This window comes from Mirounga leonina, unplaced genomic scaffold, assembly GCF_011800145.1.
Source record: "Mirounga leonina isolate KUSES-001 unplaced genomic scaffold, KU_Mleo_1.0 Mir_115, whole genome shotgun sequence".
Lineage (NCBI taxonomy): Eukaryota > Metazoa > Chordata > Mammalia > Carnivora > Phocidae > Mirounga > Mirounga leonina.
In genome coordinates this window covers 52,043,429-52,064,655 of record NW_023270268.1, presented here as the reverse complement: position 1 = coordinate 52,064,655, position 21,227 = coordinate 52,043,429, and the positions used below count along the sequence as shown (strand labels likewise).

General features: G+C 48.8%; 1 protein-coding gene across 1 annotated transcript in view; it reads left to right on the top strand.

Moving 5' to 3' along the window:
* Positions 1-477: 477 nt before the first annotated feature.
* RARRES1 (retinoic acid receptor responder 1) overlaps positions 478-21,227 on the top strand; it is a 48,578-nt gene continuing 27,828 nt past the window's right edge. The window contains exons 1-3 of the mRNA XM_034997931.1: positions 478-862; positions 16,286-16,348; positions 18,801-18,984. Of these exons, the coding sequence (XP_034853822.1) occupies positions 584-862; positions 16,286-16,348; positions 18,801-18,984 (526 nt within the window). The 5' untranslated portion in view covers positions 478-583. The remainder of the gene's footprint in view (positions 863-16,285; positions 16,349-18,800; positions 18,985-21,227) is intronic.

Sequence of the window (21,227 nt, the reverse complement as noted above, 5' to 3'; positions counted from 1 at the left end):
TGTTTTTACCGGTTTTCTAATAATTGCTACCATCTGTGCTTTCCAAGCCCCACGTGGGTGCTTGCACTGGAGAGACCAGGGGTGACGGGAAGGGAGAAAACTAAGTTATCAATAGAGTACTCAGGCCTTTACAAAATATTCCATCCACCCCACTGATTCCATCATCTCTGGATGGGACTCTGAGCCCTGGCCCAGGTTCAAGTCTCCAAGGGATTCCAGCCGGGTCCCCGACTGGGCTGGGGGCGCGGCGCTCCCTCGGGGGAGGAGTCTCCACTGCCCCCTCGTCCCTCTGCCAGCGCAGCCCGGGCCAGGCACCCCCGGCCCCGCGCCACGGAGGCGCCGCCGCGTCCCGGCTTCGAGCCGGAGCAGCTGGGGCCCAGGCGGAGTGGGGCGGGGCGGAGGGGCCCCGGGGCTGGAGGAAGCGCTGAGAGGGCGCGGCCGAGCGGGGACCCGGGCTCCCGGCAGCGGGCCGCCCCGGGGGCGGAGGGGAGTGGCCCGCCGCGGCCTTATTTCCTCCAGCGCCAGCGCAGCCCGCCCGGAGCCCGAACCGTCGAACCCCGCGCCCGCCCGCCCGCCCGCGTCCATGCCGCCCCGCCGGCAACCGCCAGCCGCGTCTGGGCCTGGGGGCCCGCGCCCCGCCGTCCTGCTGCTCGCGCCGCTGCTGTTGCTGGCCCTCCAAGGGGTGGCGGCGGCACCCGCGGCGCCCGGAGGGGCCGAGGACTCCCCTGGGCTCCAGGACGCCGAGCTCCAGCGCGGACTCCTGCAGCAGGCGGCGCGCGCGGCGCTGCACTTCTTCAACTTCCGCGCGGGCTCGCCGAGCGCCCTGCGAGTGCTGGCCGCCGTGCTGGAGGGCCGCGCCACGGTGAGTGCCCGAGTGACACGGCCGCGCACCGCGTGGGCAGCGACACCTGTGCGCGCGCGCCCGTCCGCCCGCCCCGCGGCCGATCCGAGACGGGGTCTGTGAGGAGTACGACGTTGGGGGAGATCGGGCTAGTGCCTCGGCGCCTCCGAAGTGGTCAGGCCGTGCAGCGGCCCGTGGTTGCGCAGAGTGCCCGGGAAGCTGGCTGGCTCTTTCGGCGTTTACGAGGCCGTAGATTTTTCACAGGGCAGCTCCCATTCCTGGGAGAGAGGTGCATGGGGAAACTGAGGAACAGGCCCCAAAGGCGAGGCTCGATCTTGTTTGGGGGTATCCAGAGGTGCTTGCCAAAGAGGTGGTCACTGCGCGACCCACCATGGCTCCAGCAGAAGTCCTGGGTGGGATTTCTAAAATCTGCGCCCGTTCCCCTGCGGACCGTAGACGGACTGTCTCCACCGCAGGCGACCCTGCAAGGGCTTCCGGATAAAGTGGTTGGAATCGGTGCGCTGGCCGAGGGTGCAGGCACCTTCCTAATACTGGCGTCTGCTTTAATGGGAATGGACCAGGGCTGTTATCCATGTGAATGGAATGAATGAGAATTTGGCAGCTCCTGATTTGGTTGCTGATTTCCAGGCACTGGCTGTTGGAACCTTATTTGTGTGTGTGGAGCTACACTGCTTGCTTCATCAAACAGAAGATTGCAAAGTTACAGAACTCCACTCTGTCCCAAGAGCAGCGACACTCTTTCCAGTAACCCCCAAATATTCCACAAAGCCTGCGGACTCAGCCTCACAAAATCTAGAATTGAGTGTAGAGTTTTAAAGAGGGGCAGTAGGATTTTTGTTTAAGATTGTTCTAGTCTTGGTGTCAGATACAGGGGTGGGGAAGGCCTTTTGGAAACACAGACTTTGTTCCTCAAAGACTTAATCCTGTAGCTAAGGTGGCTAAATTTATTGACTGATGAAATCAAATTTTTCCTAGAAAAAGGCAACCTACTCTTCTCACCTTTTTAAACGATCCTTGCTGTCTCAGGGAGAAAAGTTCAGTTTTACTAGTTCAAGAGAGAAGTGCAGAAACAGAGCTTGAGAACTTTCTATCAAAGTAGGAGAGTAGCCACCTCCCAGAGAGTCTCCCTGAAGATTTGCTCCCTGGTTATCATTGAGGAGCATTGCCTACAGAAAACTCAGTTTTCAAGTTCCAGGAATTCTTTTCTTCCTTCCAAGACCATAAAAAACTAATAATACTTTGCTTTTTTAATGAATTTAGTCATCCCCTTGAAAGAACATTAAATACTTGGCATCTTTCACAAAATAACTAAGTTCTCAAAACCCAAATGAGTTAAGTAAAAATTCCCCTGCTCTTCCTCAAAGAGCTCAGTTAGTGTTTTTCATTTGTAATAGTATAATGTTCCTGAATTTTAAAGGAATTTTCCTTGTGACCAAAAAAAAAACCACACAAAAAAAAACCAAAACGGGGTGGGGCAATAAATCAATAAGTTGGAGGCAGATATGCATGTGGGGAGTGGTGGGGGGGAGGGTGGTAGTTAATAAGTAGGGGAATGCAGGGTATTGACCCTAAGAAAGGATAACCTATTGTCATTTGGTTTACCTTTACATTTCTCCTGAAAATAGTTATAAATGTTTTTAAATCAAGGAGCCAGGAAAAAGAGCTCAGTGACTTTCAGGACCAAGAGACTCTAGACACTAAAGTGGTTTCAGTTTTTCCCAGAAATTCAGTGAAATTTTTTCTCCATTCCTCTACCACTTTCAAACATCACCACTAAATGGGGGCCCACCTTCAAGGGTGATCAAGGCAGCCTAGGGCAAGGTATATCTTAATTTGTGGCCGTGGCCTGCCACGATCCTTGGGGCTGGGGTGGGGGGCGCCCTGAGAGTGGGGTGCTGTCTCCTACTGGGGAGCTGCCATGGGCTGGTTGGTGTGGTGTTGTAGGGAACCCAGATTCTAGCCCCTGCTTTGCCTCCAGTGAGCCACACAACCTAGAGAAGAAAGATCATGTCTTTTCTGATTATTTCCTCATTTGGGGTGGAAATAATCCATGATCCATGACCTCGCCAACCATGCTAGGTGTTTTTAAGAGTTCTTTAAGAGGATAGAAGTACCAGTTGTAAAATATAAAAAATATGAGTCACCATTATACTGTCTGAGGGGTGATCCATTTATCCATGAGTTATTTCTTGAGCACTTACTATGTGCCTGGCACTGGGCTAGATATTATGGCCCTAATTCAGATTGGGATGGGATCATCGGGAAAGCCTCTTTGATATTCATTCAGTTTTGAAGCAGTTTCTTGGCTACCTGAATGAGCAGTGCAGACCTCACCTGAGTGGAGCTTTCAGTGTAGTGGCTGAAGGAATTTCTGCTGTACTTACAAGAACATAGTATTGACAAGAAGTGAAAAATGGTACAGCCCCAAATGGGTCTGCATTCTTTTTTTTTTTTTTTTAAAGATTTTATTTATTTATTTGAGACAGAGAGAATGAGAGACAGAGAGCATGAGAAGGAGGAGGGTCAGAGGGAGAAGCAGACTCCCCGCCGAGCAGGGAGCCCGATGCGGGACTCGATCCCGGGACTCCAGGATCGTGACCCGAGCCCAAGGCAGTCGCTTAACCAACTGAGCCACCCAGGCGCCCTTTTTTAAAGATTTTATTTATTTTTATTTGAGAGAGAGAGAATGAGAGAGCGGGAGTACATGAGAGGGGGGAGGGTCAGAGGGAGAAGCAGGCTCCTCCCCGAGCAGGGAGCCCGATGCGGGACTCGATCCAGGGACTCCAGGATCATGACCTGAGCCGAAGGCAGTCGCTCAACCGACTGAGCCACCCAGGCGCCCCTGGGTCTGCATTCTTTATTAAATCGGTGCATTTCCAGGATGAGTGCTCAGTTGCTGCACAATGTCTGTCACTCATCCAGGACTGCCCCTAGGGTGAGCAGGTGGCTGGGCGTGTGTGCAAAATGTAGCTCCTGGGGAGCCCTCTTCACCCTAAGGGCCCATGCACCCCTCTGTAAGATGAGAGGCTGGAGCCAAGTCAGCGGTTTTCAAAGTAATGGCCCACTGGTGGGGTAGGAAATCAAGTTAGTAGGTTGCCGATGTTTTGTGGCTTGTTGGTTAATTTTTAACAAAATTGGTTGGCATACAAACTAGTGGAGTGTTTCAAAAATAAGAGTAATTAGTACCTACAATGTGTTTCAAATATATGTTCACGGGGCGCCTGGGTGGCTCAGTCGTTAAGCATCTGCCTTCGGCTCAGGTCGTGATCCTGGAGTCCCGGGATCGAGTCCCGCATCGGGCTCCCTGCTCAGCGGGGGGTCTGCTTCTCCCTCTGACCCTCCTCCCTCTCGTGCTCTCTCTCATTCTCTCTCACACACACACACACAAATATATATATATATATATATATATATATATATATATATATGTTCCTGAACTGGTTCACTATGAAGAATGCAGTTCTTGCTGTGGTTTCAGCTAAAAAGATTTTGAAAACCGGTGAACCAAGTGTTTTAAGACCTCTCCCAGCCCTGATTGATTTGATTTCCTAGCTGTACAAGAATCTCTCATTTTAGAAACCTTTTCGCCCTCTTGTGGTGAAATCCAGTAAGAGCTGTGGCAGTAAATGTAGCCAAGTTTTGGGAAGAAATCCGTGCTAGCTGCTGAAAGAGCCAAGCGAGCATTCTGTTTCCTTTTGTTTACTAAATAATAGGGAGAGATCTCAGACCACAGCTTGTGTCCCCTCACTGTCCTACCCGGTGCCGTCTTTTTTCCTGGCTTTCCCCTCCACTTAGCATGTGGCACAGCCTCATGACCCACAGTGCAGAGTGGTGGGAGATGATGGGTGGTGTTGATACCCAGGGTATCCTGGACCAGCCCCACTCCCAATTCCTTCTTCCCTTAAGAGGCTGCCCCTTACACTGAGACGAGTCTTAGCAAGTCCTGAGACCACTGCCCCTAGCAGATGATGAGAGGCCAGCCCCTCCCCTGACATTTAGAGATCTTTGCATGCGCGTACTTTATGAGAAAGGCAACCCACTCCGGAATCCGCCATTGCCTGGGGATTGGTCACTTAAGGTGAGTGCCCGCTGCACTTCTTGGCTCCTGTGTTTGGGGGAGGGAGGTTATATACCCATGCCTCAAAATGCTTCGATTTAAATTAAAATCAATAAATGTAAATCTATCACCTATTTTTGGGTATAGGGCCAAGGCCATTTCATTGTCACCCCTTGCAGTTTTCTGGCAAGAAAACTCAGCCGTTATGGATCCTCTGTGATTTCTATTTTGCTTTACTTACAGTGCTGGGAGCACTTGCAAAGAATACAGCACAGTCCTCTGCTTTTACCCTTTTTTCTTCTTTCTTGCTCAGTCTTGACTCATCCACACCCTATTCAACAGCAAGAGTTTGAGAGACTTAATTTCTTCTACAAATTTAACTTGGATTTTGTGGACATGATACCATGATACTTTTTTTTTTTGTGCTTCCACTCTTCACAGTTTATGGGACCGTTAGTTTGCAATTAGGCAATAGGTACCCCTGGCAGGAGCGAGTTTGGGAGCAAAACAGTGGACTTCTGGCAAGCGTCAGGCCACCGTCAGGGCAGACAGGCTGGGCTACTGGAGGCACCCGGCCACGTGTCTGACAGCGGAACGGAGCCTGTCTGCTGAGTCACAAGCGTTTAGGACAGCACTTCCTCTACTAAAAAAAACCTTCTTCCTCTATCACTTTCCAATCTTTACTTTCACTCAAGGAAGCCTCCCAGGCATCACAGAAGAACAGGGGTGGGATTTGCAAGATGAACACTCCCTCACACTGCCCTGGGGATGGAACCTAACAATCCCGAGAGTGCAAAACAGATACACTCTCCTTCCTTCCCAGGCATTGCTCGTGCTGAAAAGGCCCAGGTGCTCCCAAGGTCTCTGCCCAGCCTTCCACCATAGCACCCATCTGGTCTGCACGCTCTGACTGCAGAGTCTGGGTCGAGCACGAGACGGGAACAGGCCACCTGGCCCTGATGATAAACTTAGGCCTTGGCCTCCTTGGCACCTAGCCCCAGTCACCCAAACCAGCTGCCCCCGGATGAGATAGTAAGTAGGAATGCTTCTGACCTTAGTTCTCCTTGTATGGACAGTGAGTCGCCCTAGAGATTTTCCTCACATATGCAGCCTCGCTACTTATTTGCCTTTGCGGTAATGCCTCAGCTGGAGAGGTTTTTACAGGGCCGGTCCCACAGGAGACGTTGGGGATAGTAACCATAGCAAGTGTCCACTCTAGGTTACTTCTTGTGCTTGTTCAGCATGTCTCTACCCAGTAAAGTCAAGTTATCAAAGGGGGTCTTGTACCGTAGCTGTGAGCAAGATGGATATAAACCCACAATGGCCCCCAAAGGACCTGCCCACACAGAGAACAACATTAAGAATCACTAACATCTGTAATTAGTTTCACTGCTGTAACAAATGACCACAGACTTTATAGGTTAAAAGACCCCACAGATTTATTCTCTTACAGTTCTGGAGGTCAGTAGTCCAAATGAGTCTAGATCAGCGTGTTGGAAGGGCTGCCTTTCTTCCAGACACTCTAGGGGAGAATCTGTTTCCTTGTCTTTTCCAGGCCCTTGGCTCCTGTTTCCATCTTCCATCTTCAAAGTCAGCAGCACAGAGTCTCCTGAATGAGTCCTCAGAAGGACTCTTGTAAATACGTTCATTCAGCCCACCTGGATCATCGGGCTGTCTGCCAATCTCCAGATCCTTAACTTGAGGATCCTCAGTCTTCACACTGAGGACATTCCCTTTGCCTTGTTAGGCCACATACTTAGAGATTCCAGGAACTGGACGTGGGCATCTTTGAGGGCTATTAATCGGCCTACCTCACCCAGTTTCTGGGGTAGCTATGGGCTCATGCAAGTACTCCCCAGACTGCTGGACACGTGATTGTGCCCAAGAAATAGCAGCTCTTGCCCACACCTCTTGTCTGGCTGATCTCTGCAGCCTTGGTAACCTCCTCACCGCCAAACACGTCTGCCCCCCGCACACCGTCTCGGTGCTTGACTGGGGGCTGCTTTATGCTTGCTCCTCAACAGGGCTAGGCCTGTTGCTCTACCGTGGAAGGGCTCAGACCTCTTTGTTCCTCCATTCCTCTGACATCAGGCTCTGTAAGAAACAAATGCTATTTGTTCAATGAACGTAAAGATAGCTGGAAGGGTGCTGGGACCTGGGGCATCTGGAACACAAGCTGGGCCGGGCCCAGCCCTTCTAGAGGAATGCGGCAGACCCAGCACCTCTTATCCCTCTCACGGCCAGCCTTTTCTACTTAGCCCCACCCTGAGCTAGAGGGGAAGCCGAGGGTAACATCGCCTCGGGCCATGTCCACTTTAGCTTCTTTCCAAGGGCCGAGAACTTGGAACTAGAGTTGGCTAAACAGCACTCTTGAGTCTTTCTGTCCACTGCTACTTAACCTAATAAAGCAGAGTGTCCACGTGCAAAGGTCTCCTTGGACCCCACGGGATGGGGCCTGATCCGAAGGTCACGGACTTTCGTTCCATAGACTCTGCTTTATCTGGCATTGCTGAAGAGAAGGAAAACGCAGGAAGATAATTCCCGGGTATAATGTAATACACTGAAGCTCTCTGTCCAGAACATAAGAACAGCACAGCAATTTTTATCCACAAATGATTCTTTTACTTCTCTGCCACCGAGCCTGACTCATAAAGCTAACCTTACAAAATGAAGGAGTTTGCTTTTACTGAAATGGCATGACATTTATGTTTTTTTTACCAAATGTGAAGGCTGGAGGGGACATTTAGAAGCTGAGTCTGTCAGACCAGCGGGGCCCAGTGTGTGTGGGAAGGGAGATTAGAATCACCTGGGAGGGGGGTCTGGGTGGCTCAGTCGTTAAGCGTCTGCCTTCGGCTCAGGTCATGATCCCGGGGTCCTGGGATCGAGCCCCGCATCGGGCTCCCTGCTCGGCGGGAAGCCTGCTTCTCCCTCTCCCACTCCCCCTGCTTGTGTTCCCTCTCTCGCTGTATCTCTCACTGTCAAATAAATAAAATCTTTAATAAAAAAAAAATCACCTGGGAACTCGATGACAACAGGAGTTGTCCCCACCACCCGTCCCCTCAGGCTGAAAGCATGAAGTTTAATGTTGTCACCACCAGCCCTAAGGCAACATGAAGGGATTGTGCTGAGCAACCATCCACAAAGAGAGGAAAAGCAAAGACAGCGTTTCCCCAGAGCACAGGGTTTTCTTTCTGTAGATTAGCTTTTGGCAGAATTGTGTCTTTGGAACCCCCCCGAGTCACGGCATTTTCATGGCCCCCTGTGACAGCCGACAGCAGGGCTTCTTGCGGCCGTTCCTGCTCTTTTGTCGGTTCCCAATTTTTGAGTGAGTGTAAAGGGGGTGTTAGGTTTCTAAAAGGAAATAAATACCTATCGTCTCTCCCTCATGAAGGTCCTCAGGTTTATTTCCAGTATTCACACCGATATTTCAGTGACTTGACTTCAAACAAACATTGTATCGTATCTAATATACATATAGTCCAGACATGTGGTGGAAGAAGAATCTTTGACGCGTTGACATGAAAAGAAGCCTTTACGTTTTACAGTACACAGCTTTTTACTGAAAATAAACCATGACTTTGTAGAGGTGCTATTAGAATGGGCAGTTTTAACTTATTTTTTCAGTTTAGTTTTAATTTTTGAAAGCTTTTATGTATTCATTTACTTTAGAAAGCGCATGCATGAGTGGGGGGAGGGACAGAGGGATAGAGCGAGCAAGCGAGAGAATCCTCACACACACTCCCCACTGAGCATAGAGCCGAATGTGGGGCTCCCCATCCCGGGACCCTGAGATCATGACCTGAGCTGAAACCAAGAGTCGGATGCTCAACCGACTGAGCCACCCAGGCGCCCCAGTTTTAACTTCTTGATGCATATATAAATGTCTTTACTTAGCAAAGTAGCTCTCCATGTAATAGGAAGCTAGGAGTGAATTTTCCTCAACACTGTATGTATTTGAACTGTTTCAGTCCGGAGTGCCGCCTTCAAAGGTTCCTGCTTGCACAAGAGCCCACGCTGGGTTGCCATGGAGTTTACTGACGGCACTCCCTGGAGCAGGGGCCAGACCTGCCCCCTTAACCTCCTGAGGCCCCATGACCTAACTGCCAAAGACCCTATGTCAACCAAACTTTGAATTATGTTCCTCCATTTCCTTCAGTCCTCATGAAAGCCTTGGGCCCTCCGAATTGTCGTGTCCTTGGACTCTCAGTCAGCTGTATGCTAGTGACGGTCACTGGAGCTACTTGTCACTTCTGCGCCTCCCTCAGAACTTCAGCTGTTCCACCCAGCACCTCAGGAGAAGGGCTCAAACGGTGGTCCCCAGACCAGCAGAAGAGCCCCCTTGGAACTCCTTAAAATGCAGATTCCCGGGGCCGGCCCCCAGTTTGCCGACCCCAAACTCTGGAGGGAAGGCCCACCACACTGTGTCTCTGCAGGCCCTCCGGGAGATTCCATTGCCGCTTAAGTTTGAGATCCACCAACTCGAGAGTAACCTCTCTGTAAGAGGCCTTCTCAAATCTGGCCCCAATCCACCATCTTAACCTTCACTCCAAGTATATCCTTCCACTAACTCGCGGACCTCCCAACCTGGCTGCTCACCTCCTTCCTTGTGCTGGGCGCCTCTCCCTTTCTCTCGGCTTCTCTCAGTCCCGGTCCTCCCTGGAGATTTCCTCACCTGCACTGGCTCATGCTCCCCTTTGTGCCTCGCCTGAAATAACACACCCGAGGCTCCTTACAAAATCTCAGATTGTCTTCACTTTCATGCTGTTGGGGGTTCTTGTGCCATCAACCATCAAAGAAGATACACCGAAGTCCTAACCCGTGCACTTGTGATCCTGACCTTGCCTGGAAATAGTCTCTGCAGATGTAATCAGGTTAAGATGAGGCCATGCTGGGTTAGCTTGGGCCCTATATCCAACGACTGATGTCCTTAGAGGAAGACCACTTGAGAGAAGATGCCCCCTAAAGACGGAGAAGAGGTTGAAATGCTGCAGCTGCAAGCCAAGGAAACGCCAGGACTGCCGGCCATCACCAGAAGGCAGGGAGAGGCAAGGAGGGATCCTACGCAGAGTCGCCAGGGGGCACAGCCCTGGTAACACCTCGATTTTGGACTTCTAGCCTTCACACCTGTGAGAGTATCAATTTCTATTCAGGCACCCGATTTGTGGTACTTAGTTACAGCTGCCCTAGACACAGGCCTGGCCAGTTCCTTCCAGAGGGTTTGGGTGGTCCTGTCTGTAGTACCATGGTTATAAGCACCGTCAGTCTCCCTCCCCTCCCCCACCCCCCCATGCACGCATTCAACAGCTTTCTTTCCACCCTCTCTCAGAGGCTGCTGGCTCTGTCTTACAGCTTCTGTGCCGTATAAGGGCCGAGCAGCCGTCCGAAGCCAGGCTTTATTACTTACTAGCTCTGTGACTTGCGGTGGTTGACTCCACTTCTTCATCCTTAAAATGGGGCAATGATGGTATCTACCTCAAACGGCTCCCGGGGGGATGTGCTAATCCACAGGCACTGTGTAGAACCACAAGAAGCATGTAGCAAGAGCCCATTATATGTATTCTAACTTTATCATTTGTTCTTTCCCAGTGGTTAGCAGGATGCTTTACGTACAAGCATTAAATAAATGCATGATATTGATTTGCTAAGGATGTGAGGAGCATGTTTCTTACGCTCTCCCCCAAAATCTAATATACTGAGTTCAGTCATCCTTTGTACACTTCCCTTTGAACACTTTCTCAAACAGGACTTTAAAAGCAGCCGGTTTCCCTCCTTACTGCAGGGGAAGCCCCAATCAAAGTGCTGCTCATTCCCCTAAGAGCCCGTTCCTTGTGAGGCTCGGTGTGTGGAAAGCACACATGGGAGGGGGCTGCCTTCCCTCGCGGCCAGTGGGAGCAAAACCAAGAAACCTGGAAAACAAAACACACACAGAAGCCAGGTTAGAATATAATCCATATGATTAGTGGTCCCTGATTGTAAAGCATTGTGTTCGAGGCTATAGCCCATAAATCCTCTTTTATACATAATTAAAAAGAAATCTGTAGCAAAGAGCTACTAATTCATCCCTTCAGGTTATATAGTCACACAGTCATTTGCTCTGTTTGCAGACTTTTCTTTTATATAAAGCGCCAATGTTCTGGAAAGTATTAGAGCAGTGCGGTACCTCTTGCTGTGTTTTAAGAAACGGGTATGAGACTTCCTAATCTGTCTCCCATTTGGACACTTGGGAGTGGGGGTGGGGGGAAGGGAGATGAAAGGGTGTAAGCACCGTGACCTGCTATTCCAGGAACACTTCTTCCCTCAGGGAAGCCAGAACTGTTGTCACCTTTCCCAGAACTAGAGTAAGCTCTTTCAAAAAGTATCTACTTTTTTTTTTTTTCATAGCTTTGAATGGATGGATTAGCTCTGCACCATGCAGCTGTAGCAAACCAAGAGCCAGCGCAGAGGGAGGGCCACCTGACCTGGAGAGTTTGGCTCCATCCCGGGAGTAGAACGTCTAGATTCGAAACCAGGTCTCATTTGTTTAGCACACTCCTCAAAGCTAATCCCACTAACTGGGAAAAAAACAAGGACCTAAATCTAAGATATGGGGTCAAGACATCCATGCTCAGTTACTTTAGACTTAACATTTTTAAATGACTTTTTATCTTTTTAAAAGCCTGTTCATGTGGTCTTGGTCCCAGGTGCAAAGCTGAGGGAGGACCACGCCTCATTTCGGGGACCATTTTTGTCTTTGGTCCATGGAGGCTCCTTCTGGAATTTATTCTTTTATCCGCATTCCCATTCCACCCCCACCCTCCCATGGGCCACCACTCAAAAAAGTCTGATGTGTATTCATCTGTTTGTCAGTATTCTTATAAAAGATATTGTTGGGTTTGTGTGCAAACTTTTAAACAATTTTTTGTAAATCGTTTTATGCTATACATTTTGTCTGTTTCTGTTTTCACTCACAGCCTTTAGGATCTATGTACATTGCTGTATGTCAGCTAGTTTGCTACCTGTCCCCCCCCCGCCCATGGCACTCTGTGGCCGGCACCCCCATTTTACCTGCCCACCCTCCAGGGATGGACACCAGATTGCCTCCAACTCCCACTACACATACGGTGCCTCAAGGAACCTCCTCCTATGAGTCCCCTGGAACCAGCGTCATGGTTTCTCTGGGATACGTACCCAGCGGTGGGTTTGTTAGCTTGCAGGGCGTATGTAAGCTTGATGTGACCACGTCAGCCAGGCTGCACCGGACTACTCTCCATCAGCCCCCAGACCTGGCCCACAGTTGGCCCTAACCACTTTCTAATTTATTGCCATTCTGATAGTTGTACAGCGATACCTCAGGGCTTCTTTAATTTGCATTAGTCAGAGGATTGCTCATGAGTCTGAACCGGCCTTCGGAGCTCTGAGTTAGGACATGTGGAGTGCTCAGAACTGTACCCAGCACAGACCCACTAGGGTATCTGTTGTTGTTCTCTAAATAGAAGCATCATTTAAATGATGGTTGGTGTAATAATGTCCTAATATAAAACTTACATTCTAGAGGTTATTTCTGCCCTTGAATTACATTCATTGTTACCTTCTGTAGCCCTCCTATCTGTCCACCGTATACTTCTCTCCATTTCCATGGCCCTCCGCTCGCCTCCTGCAGTCTCTGTGCCTTGTGCTCACTCTGAACACCTCCTCACTCCAGCTCCAGCTCTCCACACTCCAGCTAGAGGACTCTTAAAAATCTCTCCTGTCTGTGGCTTCCTATTTCTCTTATGATAAAATCCTCACCATCGCCTGTGAGCCGGGCCCTCCTTATCCTGGTCTGTCTCTCCGCCCTCTGGCCCCACTGGCAGCTCCTCGGGGAACTTCCTCCCCACTGTTCCTTCCCTGTGGAATGATTTGCCTGCACCGCTGTCCCCACCCCCCCCCAACCCCCCAAGTCAATTCCTTCTTAATCTTCACAGTTCAGTTTAGGGGTCACTGACCCTGGTCCTGAGACTGGATCAGTCCTCCAGTTATCCTTTCCTAGCTCTTCAGTCATCTGTAATCAAATCTTCAGTCCCACAGGGATCTCTCTGAAGTCCTTCTCCCCGCGCCCCTCCCCCCACCCCCCACTGTGCGGAGGGTGCAGGCTACCACTGTCCGGTCGCCCCGTGTTCCAGCACCTAGCACAGCTCTCTGAGCTCCACCAGTACTGCGGAGGGGTGTCCAACCGCCGAGGCCTCTTTACTGCAGAACAGTTGTAATCAAAGATAGCCAGAGGGGAACACGGTCCTGCACCGAGACACCGTCCCAGTCGGAGCGGACTCTGGCTGGCGCGGCTCGCGGGCCTTATCTCGGGAGGACCGGCAAAGCGGCCTCACAGGGGCTTGTGACTCAGGCAAGGAAGAAGGGAGAGGCCCCTGTGGGAGATAAAAGCTCTGCGTCTTGGTAACTGATAAAGCACAACCCAAAATACAAAAATCTTATTTTGGACAAAATGTAGATGCTTTTAAGGGTGCCTGATTAAAATAAGGAAATCAAATCAGCAAGGAAAATAACTCTTCAAAAGGCCAGGCTCCATTCTGACTCAGCTCACAGCCTTTGTTAATCGAGTTCTGTTTCTTTCCCTACAAAGAGTACATACTGATGCTTCATTTTGCCCCTGTGTGTTTTCAAAAAACTGTTTTCAAATACTATCCTAAGTAGTTTATTTAAAATACGCCCAGTTGTATCAAGGATGAGGAAGACTTGTGAATCCTTGTCTATGGCAAGTAAGCACCCCCCCCCCCGCAATGTATTATTGATATGAAGGTTGGTGGTCCTCAGGATTCTTTTCTATGTACAAGTAGATCTTCCCTGGGGGGTTGCATCCATTTCTGTGGCTTCGACCACTCTACTCCACTGAATCTCCTATAACATCCAGCTGCCTTCTGGACTTCTCTCCCTCGTTCCTGGGCACCAGAGATTGTACCTACCAACTCTGCTTCCCCCTTCTCTCCTCACGAATGGTCACACTACCCATCCTCCCCACCCCCTAACTAGCAGCCTGAGGGGGTTCCTGACTCCTGTGTAGGAGGCCTACACTCAGGGGGGGCCTTGAAGTGGATGCAAGCAAAGGTCCTGCATGTAGCAGGTGAGAGGGCCCCAGGGCTGGTGCAACAAGTGATTCAAGGCTTAGAACCTACTGGCAAGCAGAGGGGCTGCATTCTGTGAGTACTAGTTCTTGGTGGGTCCCAGTGTGGTGGGGGAGTCACAGGCAGCAAGCCCATCATTCCTGTGTTCCTTTGACTCGGGAAGCAAAGATCCCAAACTTCAGGAGTCTCGGAGACTGAGGCCATGGAGAGCCTTATCCAGTGACCCTGGAGCAGATCTCAAACCCGTTAACCACTCATTGGGAGCTTCAGGCAGGAGTAAACCAAAGTAAAAGCAAACTTGAGTCTGTGTTGCCCTTCTTCCCTAACCTGGAACTTGGGCCAGACTCGAATTTCCAGCATAGTTCTTTCTCTCCCTCAGGTCCATAGATTTTACTAATGATAAAAATAGTGACCATACATTGAACTTTTACCCTGACCCTGTCTAAGCCCTTTTAATGCCATATCTTATCCTTCCAACACCTTAAGTATTGTAGTTATGTTTACTGGGGCCTCCCTCCCCCTCTGAGTTCAGGATCAAGTTCCAAGTCCTCTTCATTTAAAAAAAAAAAGCTTTCCATGACCTTGTGCCATTCTCCCCACATTCTTTTTTCTAGCTTCATTGCCTCCCCTGGAATGCCAGCCCTTGTACTCTATTCCCACACCTCAAAGAGCTAGTTCAGGCCTCCCTTGCTGTAGCCTCCCCACACTTAGCACCCTGCACACGTGCAGCTTTCGGCCACACTGATGAACACTCTGTCTCTAGTGACTTGCCTGTTGCCACAGTAGAAGGGGGTCTCTGGTAAGGCTGGACTGGATGTTCTATTTCTTTGTATCCCATCCCACACACCGTGCTTGGCAGGGTGGGTGGTGAACAGTGAAGGAAGGAGAAGTCAGACTGGTGCGTGTGAATTCTGTAAATTGAAATCTGTGTTGCAGCTTACACCAGAACTTTTTCAAGATTGAAAATGAGTCCTAAGCAAACTACCCCTGTGCTGTGCTCTGGGTGCTCCCCACTCCTCAGCCCCTCCCCCACCACAGTGACATCTCTACATTCACATGTTTAAATATTCTTTGCATAAATGATTGCCAGAGAATCCTAGCCCTCCATTCTCCAGCTTTTCAGAATTGTTTAAGGATTTAAAATAGGAATGGATGGTATCTGGCCTATTTAAAATAACTATCCTCTGGGGCGCCTGGGTGGCTCAGTCATTAAGTGTCTGCCTTCAGCTCAGGTCATGATCTCAGGGTCCTGGGATCGAGCCCCACATCAGGCTCCCTGCTCAGCAGGAAGCCTGCTTCTCCCTCTCCCACTCCCCCTGCTTGTGTTCCCTCTCTCCCTGTCTCTCTCTGTCAAAATAAATAAATAAAATCTTTAAAAAAAAAAAACAAAACTATCCTGTTTGGTTGTTGTGTTCCTGGGCTAAGAGTCAAAGAAAATTGATGTTTCCAACTTGATGGCAAATAGCATGAAGTTCTTCTAAACAGTTGAAATTGCCTCAGTGATATGGCTTTGTCAAGTCTAAAACTATGCATTGGAATCGATGACAAGTTTAAAAGGCTACACGTGCATTTCCAGAGTTTAGAAGTACACCCGCTGGTGAAAGCTGCCAGCGAGGGAGAGGCCATACATCTGAGGATCTTCAGTGTCGGTACTCCATCCTGTCCTAGACCTCCGGCCTCAGCGGCGGGTCCCCTCTGCCCCAAGGTCTGAGGGGTGGCTGCTTCCCCACTGTGTGTTGGAGCTGAGGCATCCTCCTCAGGGTGTTCTCCTCGGCCACCTTAGTGGAAGTAGCCACTAATGCCCATCCCCCCTTCTTCATTTACCACCATCTGAAAACCCATTATCTATAATGGGGTGCACCATTGCCGCCGTCTTCCCTCTTGACCATGACCGTGAGCAGCATGCGGGCTCTCCCTGGCCAGCGACCTCCCGGATGCACGGATGCACGGGCGCCCGGGGTGGGGCAGGGAGAGGTGCTTCCTGCCAGCCTGGCCTGCACGTGCCTGCTCTCACAAAGCCAACTGGCCCCCTCAATACAACCATTTCCCTTCTGAACTCCCCTTTGTGAGTATGTGTCCCACTAGCAAGCAGAATATCATGATCAGAGCAAAATTTGAGATCTTTTCTCCTTGCAAAAAAGGACTGCTTTTATTCCATTATAAATGCTACAGCTACCATTTGCATGCCATGCTATGTCACGAGAGTGATTCTTCAATAGGACGATGTTAACAGAGCTTCTACTAGGCTAAGATTCTGTTTCTATGTCTCAGGTTAATCCAAAGAAGGAATGTCAAGTTGACCTGGTGTTTACCACAGATCACTATAACCGAGAGGTAAGCTGCCGTAATTGGTGAAGTATCCAAATTAGCAGCTCATGGGGATTTATTTTTTTAAAAAGTGAAAATCTGAATATATAGTGACCTGGAGGTTAGCTTCTGGTTTGGTTTTTTTTATGCTTTGTTTTCTCTTCTCAAGACTTGAAGAACAGAACTAACAGGAACCCACGATGGAACTCCTTCAACTTCATGGCCTTATGCAGGGTTGCATTTAAAACAGTCCCCAGAGCCACCGTCCCCTCCTTCCTTTGCCCCTGGGAGGGAATTTCACAGTCCCTTTGGTACCCCTTCTAGCACCTCTGAATGCTTAGAATGACTCACTCCCAAATGTCAACCCGTTCCTCTTCCTGTCAGCTGTTGACATTTCTCGTTAGCAGGCTGGCATCCTATGAGGCCGATTCCAGGAGCTCCCGTACAAAAGTATTCTAGAAAACACAGAGCGGTACCAATGTATGCCACAGACATTATTAATGTCTCTACGATCCTGACCAAGCCAGGTCATGGTTGTCAAGTTTCCTTTACCCATTCTTAGGAAGAGAGTAAAGAGAAGACTCATACACAGATTAGAGCCAGATGAACTGCCGTGTGCTGGGCTGAGTTGGGAGTCAGTAGCTGGAACTTGGGTGGAGAGCAGCCCAGATGCTCTTTGTGTGGTGCATGAGTCAAAGTAGGCAGCATTGCATTCAAGTATCTCGGGGGGCAGAGCTTCCGAGGGGAAGGCATGACCCCCACCCCCCAGCCCAGAGGGAGGCTTCTGGAAGAATGCTTACCAGTACACAGAAACAAGTGCTAACAAGATAACGGTGTATTCTGACTTTGCTACTTCACCTAAGAATTAAACATTTTCTTAAAGCATAAGGAAGACCCCTTTGATTTCTAGTGTTACAAACTGAAAGTGTTAGATTAAAGCTAAAGGGAAAACAATTACTAGATTATTTTGACTAACAGTGTTTCTGTGAAGAGCACAGCTAGCTAATTGAAATGTTCCATTTCAGAGGATGAGGAGAGTGCTTTGCTTTGATTCTGTGGAGCTGTTTTGGGGTGGGGGGGCAAAAGGGAAGGAAAACAAAAGGGAACAATACCCAGTTCCTTTTCTCTTTCCTGGAAACGGCTTAGACATCAAAGGAGATTGTGTGCCAGCTCTCTATTCTGCCTTTGATAAAGCCTCTTCTGGGATGCACCCTTCACCTTCTTTGTTGCAGCCGATAATTGGGATTTTAATGCACTACTGAAATTTCCTCTCATTCCAAGTAGCACTCACAGGAGGTAGAGCCTCCCGTTGGAAAGCATACTTCAGTTTTTTGAGTTAGTGCTAGACATGGACTCACTAAGCAGATCCAACTTTCATTAAAATTTGTTTCCTTGTGGGCTTTTTTGTTTAAAGTTTCTTTTTGGTTGTTGTCATCCAGTTTCAATGACTGTAAAAGTGAAAAGAACTGAACTGCTCAATCAACCACTTGGTAACAGGAGTTCTTAACTAGGGGCCCATGGGTGGGTTTGGGTGGGGCCATGACTAGAGGCCCACGAACTTCCGCCAATTCTAGGCTCAGTGGTGAGGGTCTGAGCATACGTGCACCTTTCTGGGAATAGATTCTGGCTTTTTGTTGTCGTTGTTGTTGGGGTAAGGAATTTGTGACCTATGAGGATGGAGAAGCACTGTCCTATGGTTGAGTCATGCATTGAAGCATCCAGTTGTCTACCTCCAGGTGTCTCTGGATTGGAAGAAAAGCGAGGGTGATCCCAGAATACTCAGTATGTCTGCATTTAAATACAAATGCAAACAAACATCCCTTGGATTGGTCTATTTTGGGTGACATCTGCCTCCATTCCTTCCAGATGAGATCTTGGAGTAGAGAGATGGAGTTAGTATAGAGCCAGGCTTTGGCGTCAGACAGACGTGAGCTCAATTCCGGGCTTAGCATTTACTAGCTGTGAGACCTTGGAGTAGGTTCCTCCTTAGACTTCAGTATCTTAATCTGTAAAGTTGGTATAAGAGAACTGAATTCATAAGGCAGTATGAGGATGTTGTCACTTTTGTTAATGGGAACCAGCTTCATCTTCTGGCTCAAGTTAGCAAGTGTGAGGTCCAGCTGAGCATTGTGTTGGTCCACAGTGGAGAGTAAAGTACCTACTGTCCTTGAGGTTTGAACCAAGCAGTACTCAACAGACATCAACAATCTTATCTTTCTTTCGAATATGCCCAGCATTACTGTATAAGGGCATCGTCAGAAAGCAGGAGTTTAAATGACAGCAAATAGTGAAGGACTGTTGTGTTCAGCTGTGAGCACAAAAATCACTTTCCACAAAGCCAAGACCACTGCCTCTATATTGATGCCAATGCATCCTGCCACATACGAGGAACTTCTCAATCCTGTGTGTACCTATGTAATTGGGGTCGGTGGGGAGTGATAAGTAGCCATTCTGTTTAATTCCAAAATCTTTATTTCAGGATGGTGAGGAACGTTTGGGGAAATGTTCTGCTCGAGTGTTTTTCAGGAATCAGAAACCCAGACCGGCCATTAATGTAACTTGTACACGGCTCATCGAGAAGAACAAAAGACAACAAGAGGATTACCTGCTTTACACGCACATGAAGCAACTTAAAACCCCGTTGGATGTAGTCAGCATACCTGGTACGAAGTAGTGTCTGGAATTTCTGTATTAGGAAATGTATGTAATGACTGAATCTTAAATAGAATTATCATTTACATTTTTATCCCCAAAGTGGCACTTTAATTCATCTATAGAATGTGGTACACCTCATTATTCAAACAGAACTCAGAAGTCTCAATTTCCTGTTCTTCATCTCCAGGACAGTATGGTAACTCCATCAAGAGCTCTCTGTGCCCTTTTAATCTCCCCACTTCCCATCCCAGACAAGGGTCAGGGCAAGAGCTCAACCTTCAAAGAAGAGGTAGAGTTGCCACAGGATAAGAACGTGGCAGGGGAGGGGGGGCAGTTTTCAGGGCTGAGTCCAGCGCCTGAGGCGACATTTCTAAAGATTTGTGGTGTTGGCCTTGGAAACTTACGTGATGAGACACCATCGCCAGAGCCCCACGGGGCCCACTGCAGACTTGGGTGCAGGGCTGGGTGAGCCAGCTGTCTCCGGGCCTTGCTGGGAGGCTGCCGCGGAATCAAGTTTGTCTCATTTAGGTCAAGAGCTAATGGGCAGCAGTGCCGTCTTTAATAAGAAATGAGCCCTGCCCTCCCAAATGACTCAGCTGAAGTGAAGCAGGGCTCATTTTTTCTTATGCTCAGTACTATTGAGTGCGTGTGTGGGCAGAGTGAGACTCAGCACTTACTGGCAAATCCAATTTGCAAAACCACAAAAGTCATCTCTGGACTTGTGCTTGGGTATTAAACTTGACATCTTGCCACTGTGGCACTCCACATCCCACACTCTCTCCAGCTCCCTCATTTGCGAGGGACATTTACCAGCGACTGTAACGGACCCATGTCCACATGGCGGGACCTGTGGTCTCCACTCCTGAGTGCATCTGTGCCCCCTCCATTTGTCAAGACTAAGTAGTCTTAAAAACCTGCAGGCAGAATACTGCTCCTTGCCTTTCTAGAATTCAGAAGCTTGGATGTTTCTCATAGTAATTCTTTGACAACTCAGCTTAAATCCTGTTCCAAAGAATTATGAGGGATAATTCAAAATCTTACGTTGTAGTAGAATTTGCTTATATTTAGTACTGTCTGAAATAAATGGGATAATGACTGATGCTTACAATCTACAGTTATTTAGGAATTTTCCCCCCTTTTGCATTAGCTGGGGAAATAAGATTTTATATATTCTCCTTAAAACAAATTTTAGAAATTATATAAGACCTTTTCTTTGAATATTTGCTTTGGGATCACTAGATTTTGGACACTTTTTAATAGTGAAGGTAAACTGCCTTATGTTCAGTTAGTAAGTCCTACATGCCCACAAGGATCATTCTGTAACAATCTAACTTAGTGTGGCATGAAGTTCCAAGAACTTCTTTAATAGAAGACACCTTTTTATTAACAATTTACAAGTTCTGTTGTCACTTTAAGTTCAGTGGAGGCATATAATGGTACTATTTATAGCCTATCTGCGTACACAAAATTATTAAAACTGGAAAGGTTTGGTTTTAGACAGAAGTGAGTCAGAACTGTGGAGCTGTCCTTGGATTGGCCAGTTCGCATCTCAGCAGCCTCAGTTCAACATGTAGTCAGTCCGGGGCTCTGGGCTCTGTAGGGCAACGTTCTCTACAATTGATAGGTGAGACCATTTAATCCGTTTCAGGATATCCTTGCTCCACACTGTTTTTCCCCTAAAAAAGTGGTCATTTGGTCTTTATGATGAGTACAATTTTCACTTTTCTAATGAATTTACAAGCCTCCTTTAGATGAGCCCAAGTACACTACAGAAGAAAAGACTGAAGACCTGGGAAGAACCAGCCCAAGTCCAGCCACCTGAGTGATTCTCTAGCAGTGCTGCCCACATTTTTACGTTCAGCTGTCCCTGTTATTCCCAGCATTTCGTGTAACAAACTCGCCTGCTAGCAGTGGGCTTTGTTGAGCTCACAGTGGCACGTAAGGTGAAGCCCGTGATGGGTAGCTGGATGAAGGAAGCTCTCACTCTCTCTCACTCCCACCCTCTCATACACCACAGGAGTCCGAGGCTCAGCTCAAACCTCCTCTCTGTGAAGCTTTCCCCAGACTTCTCCAGCCTAAAGAAACCTCTCCCTTCCCTGTGCTCTGTCAGCATTTTGATCCTCCTCCTCTTGAGGAAGGTATCAGCTGTGTTTCTGCAGTGTCAGCAAGTGGAGGGTAGGGACCCATCTTCGGGTCTCTTGCGGCACCTTGAATCGACCATCATTCTAAGCCAGCCAAGTCAAGTTCCACC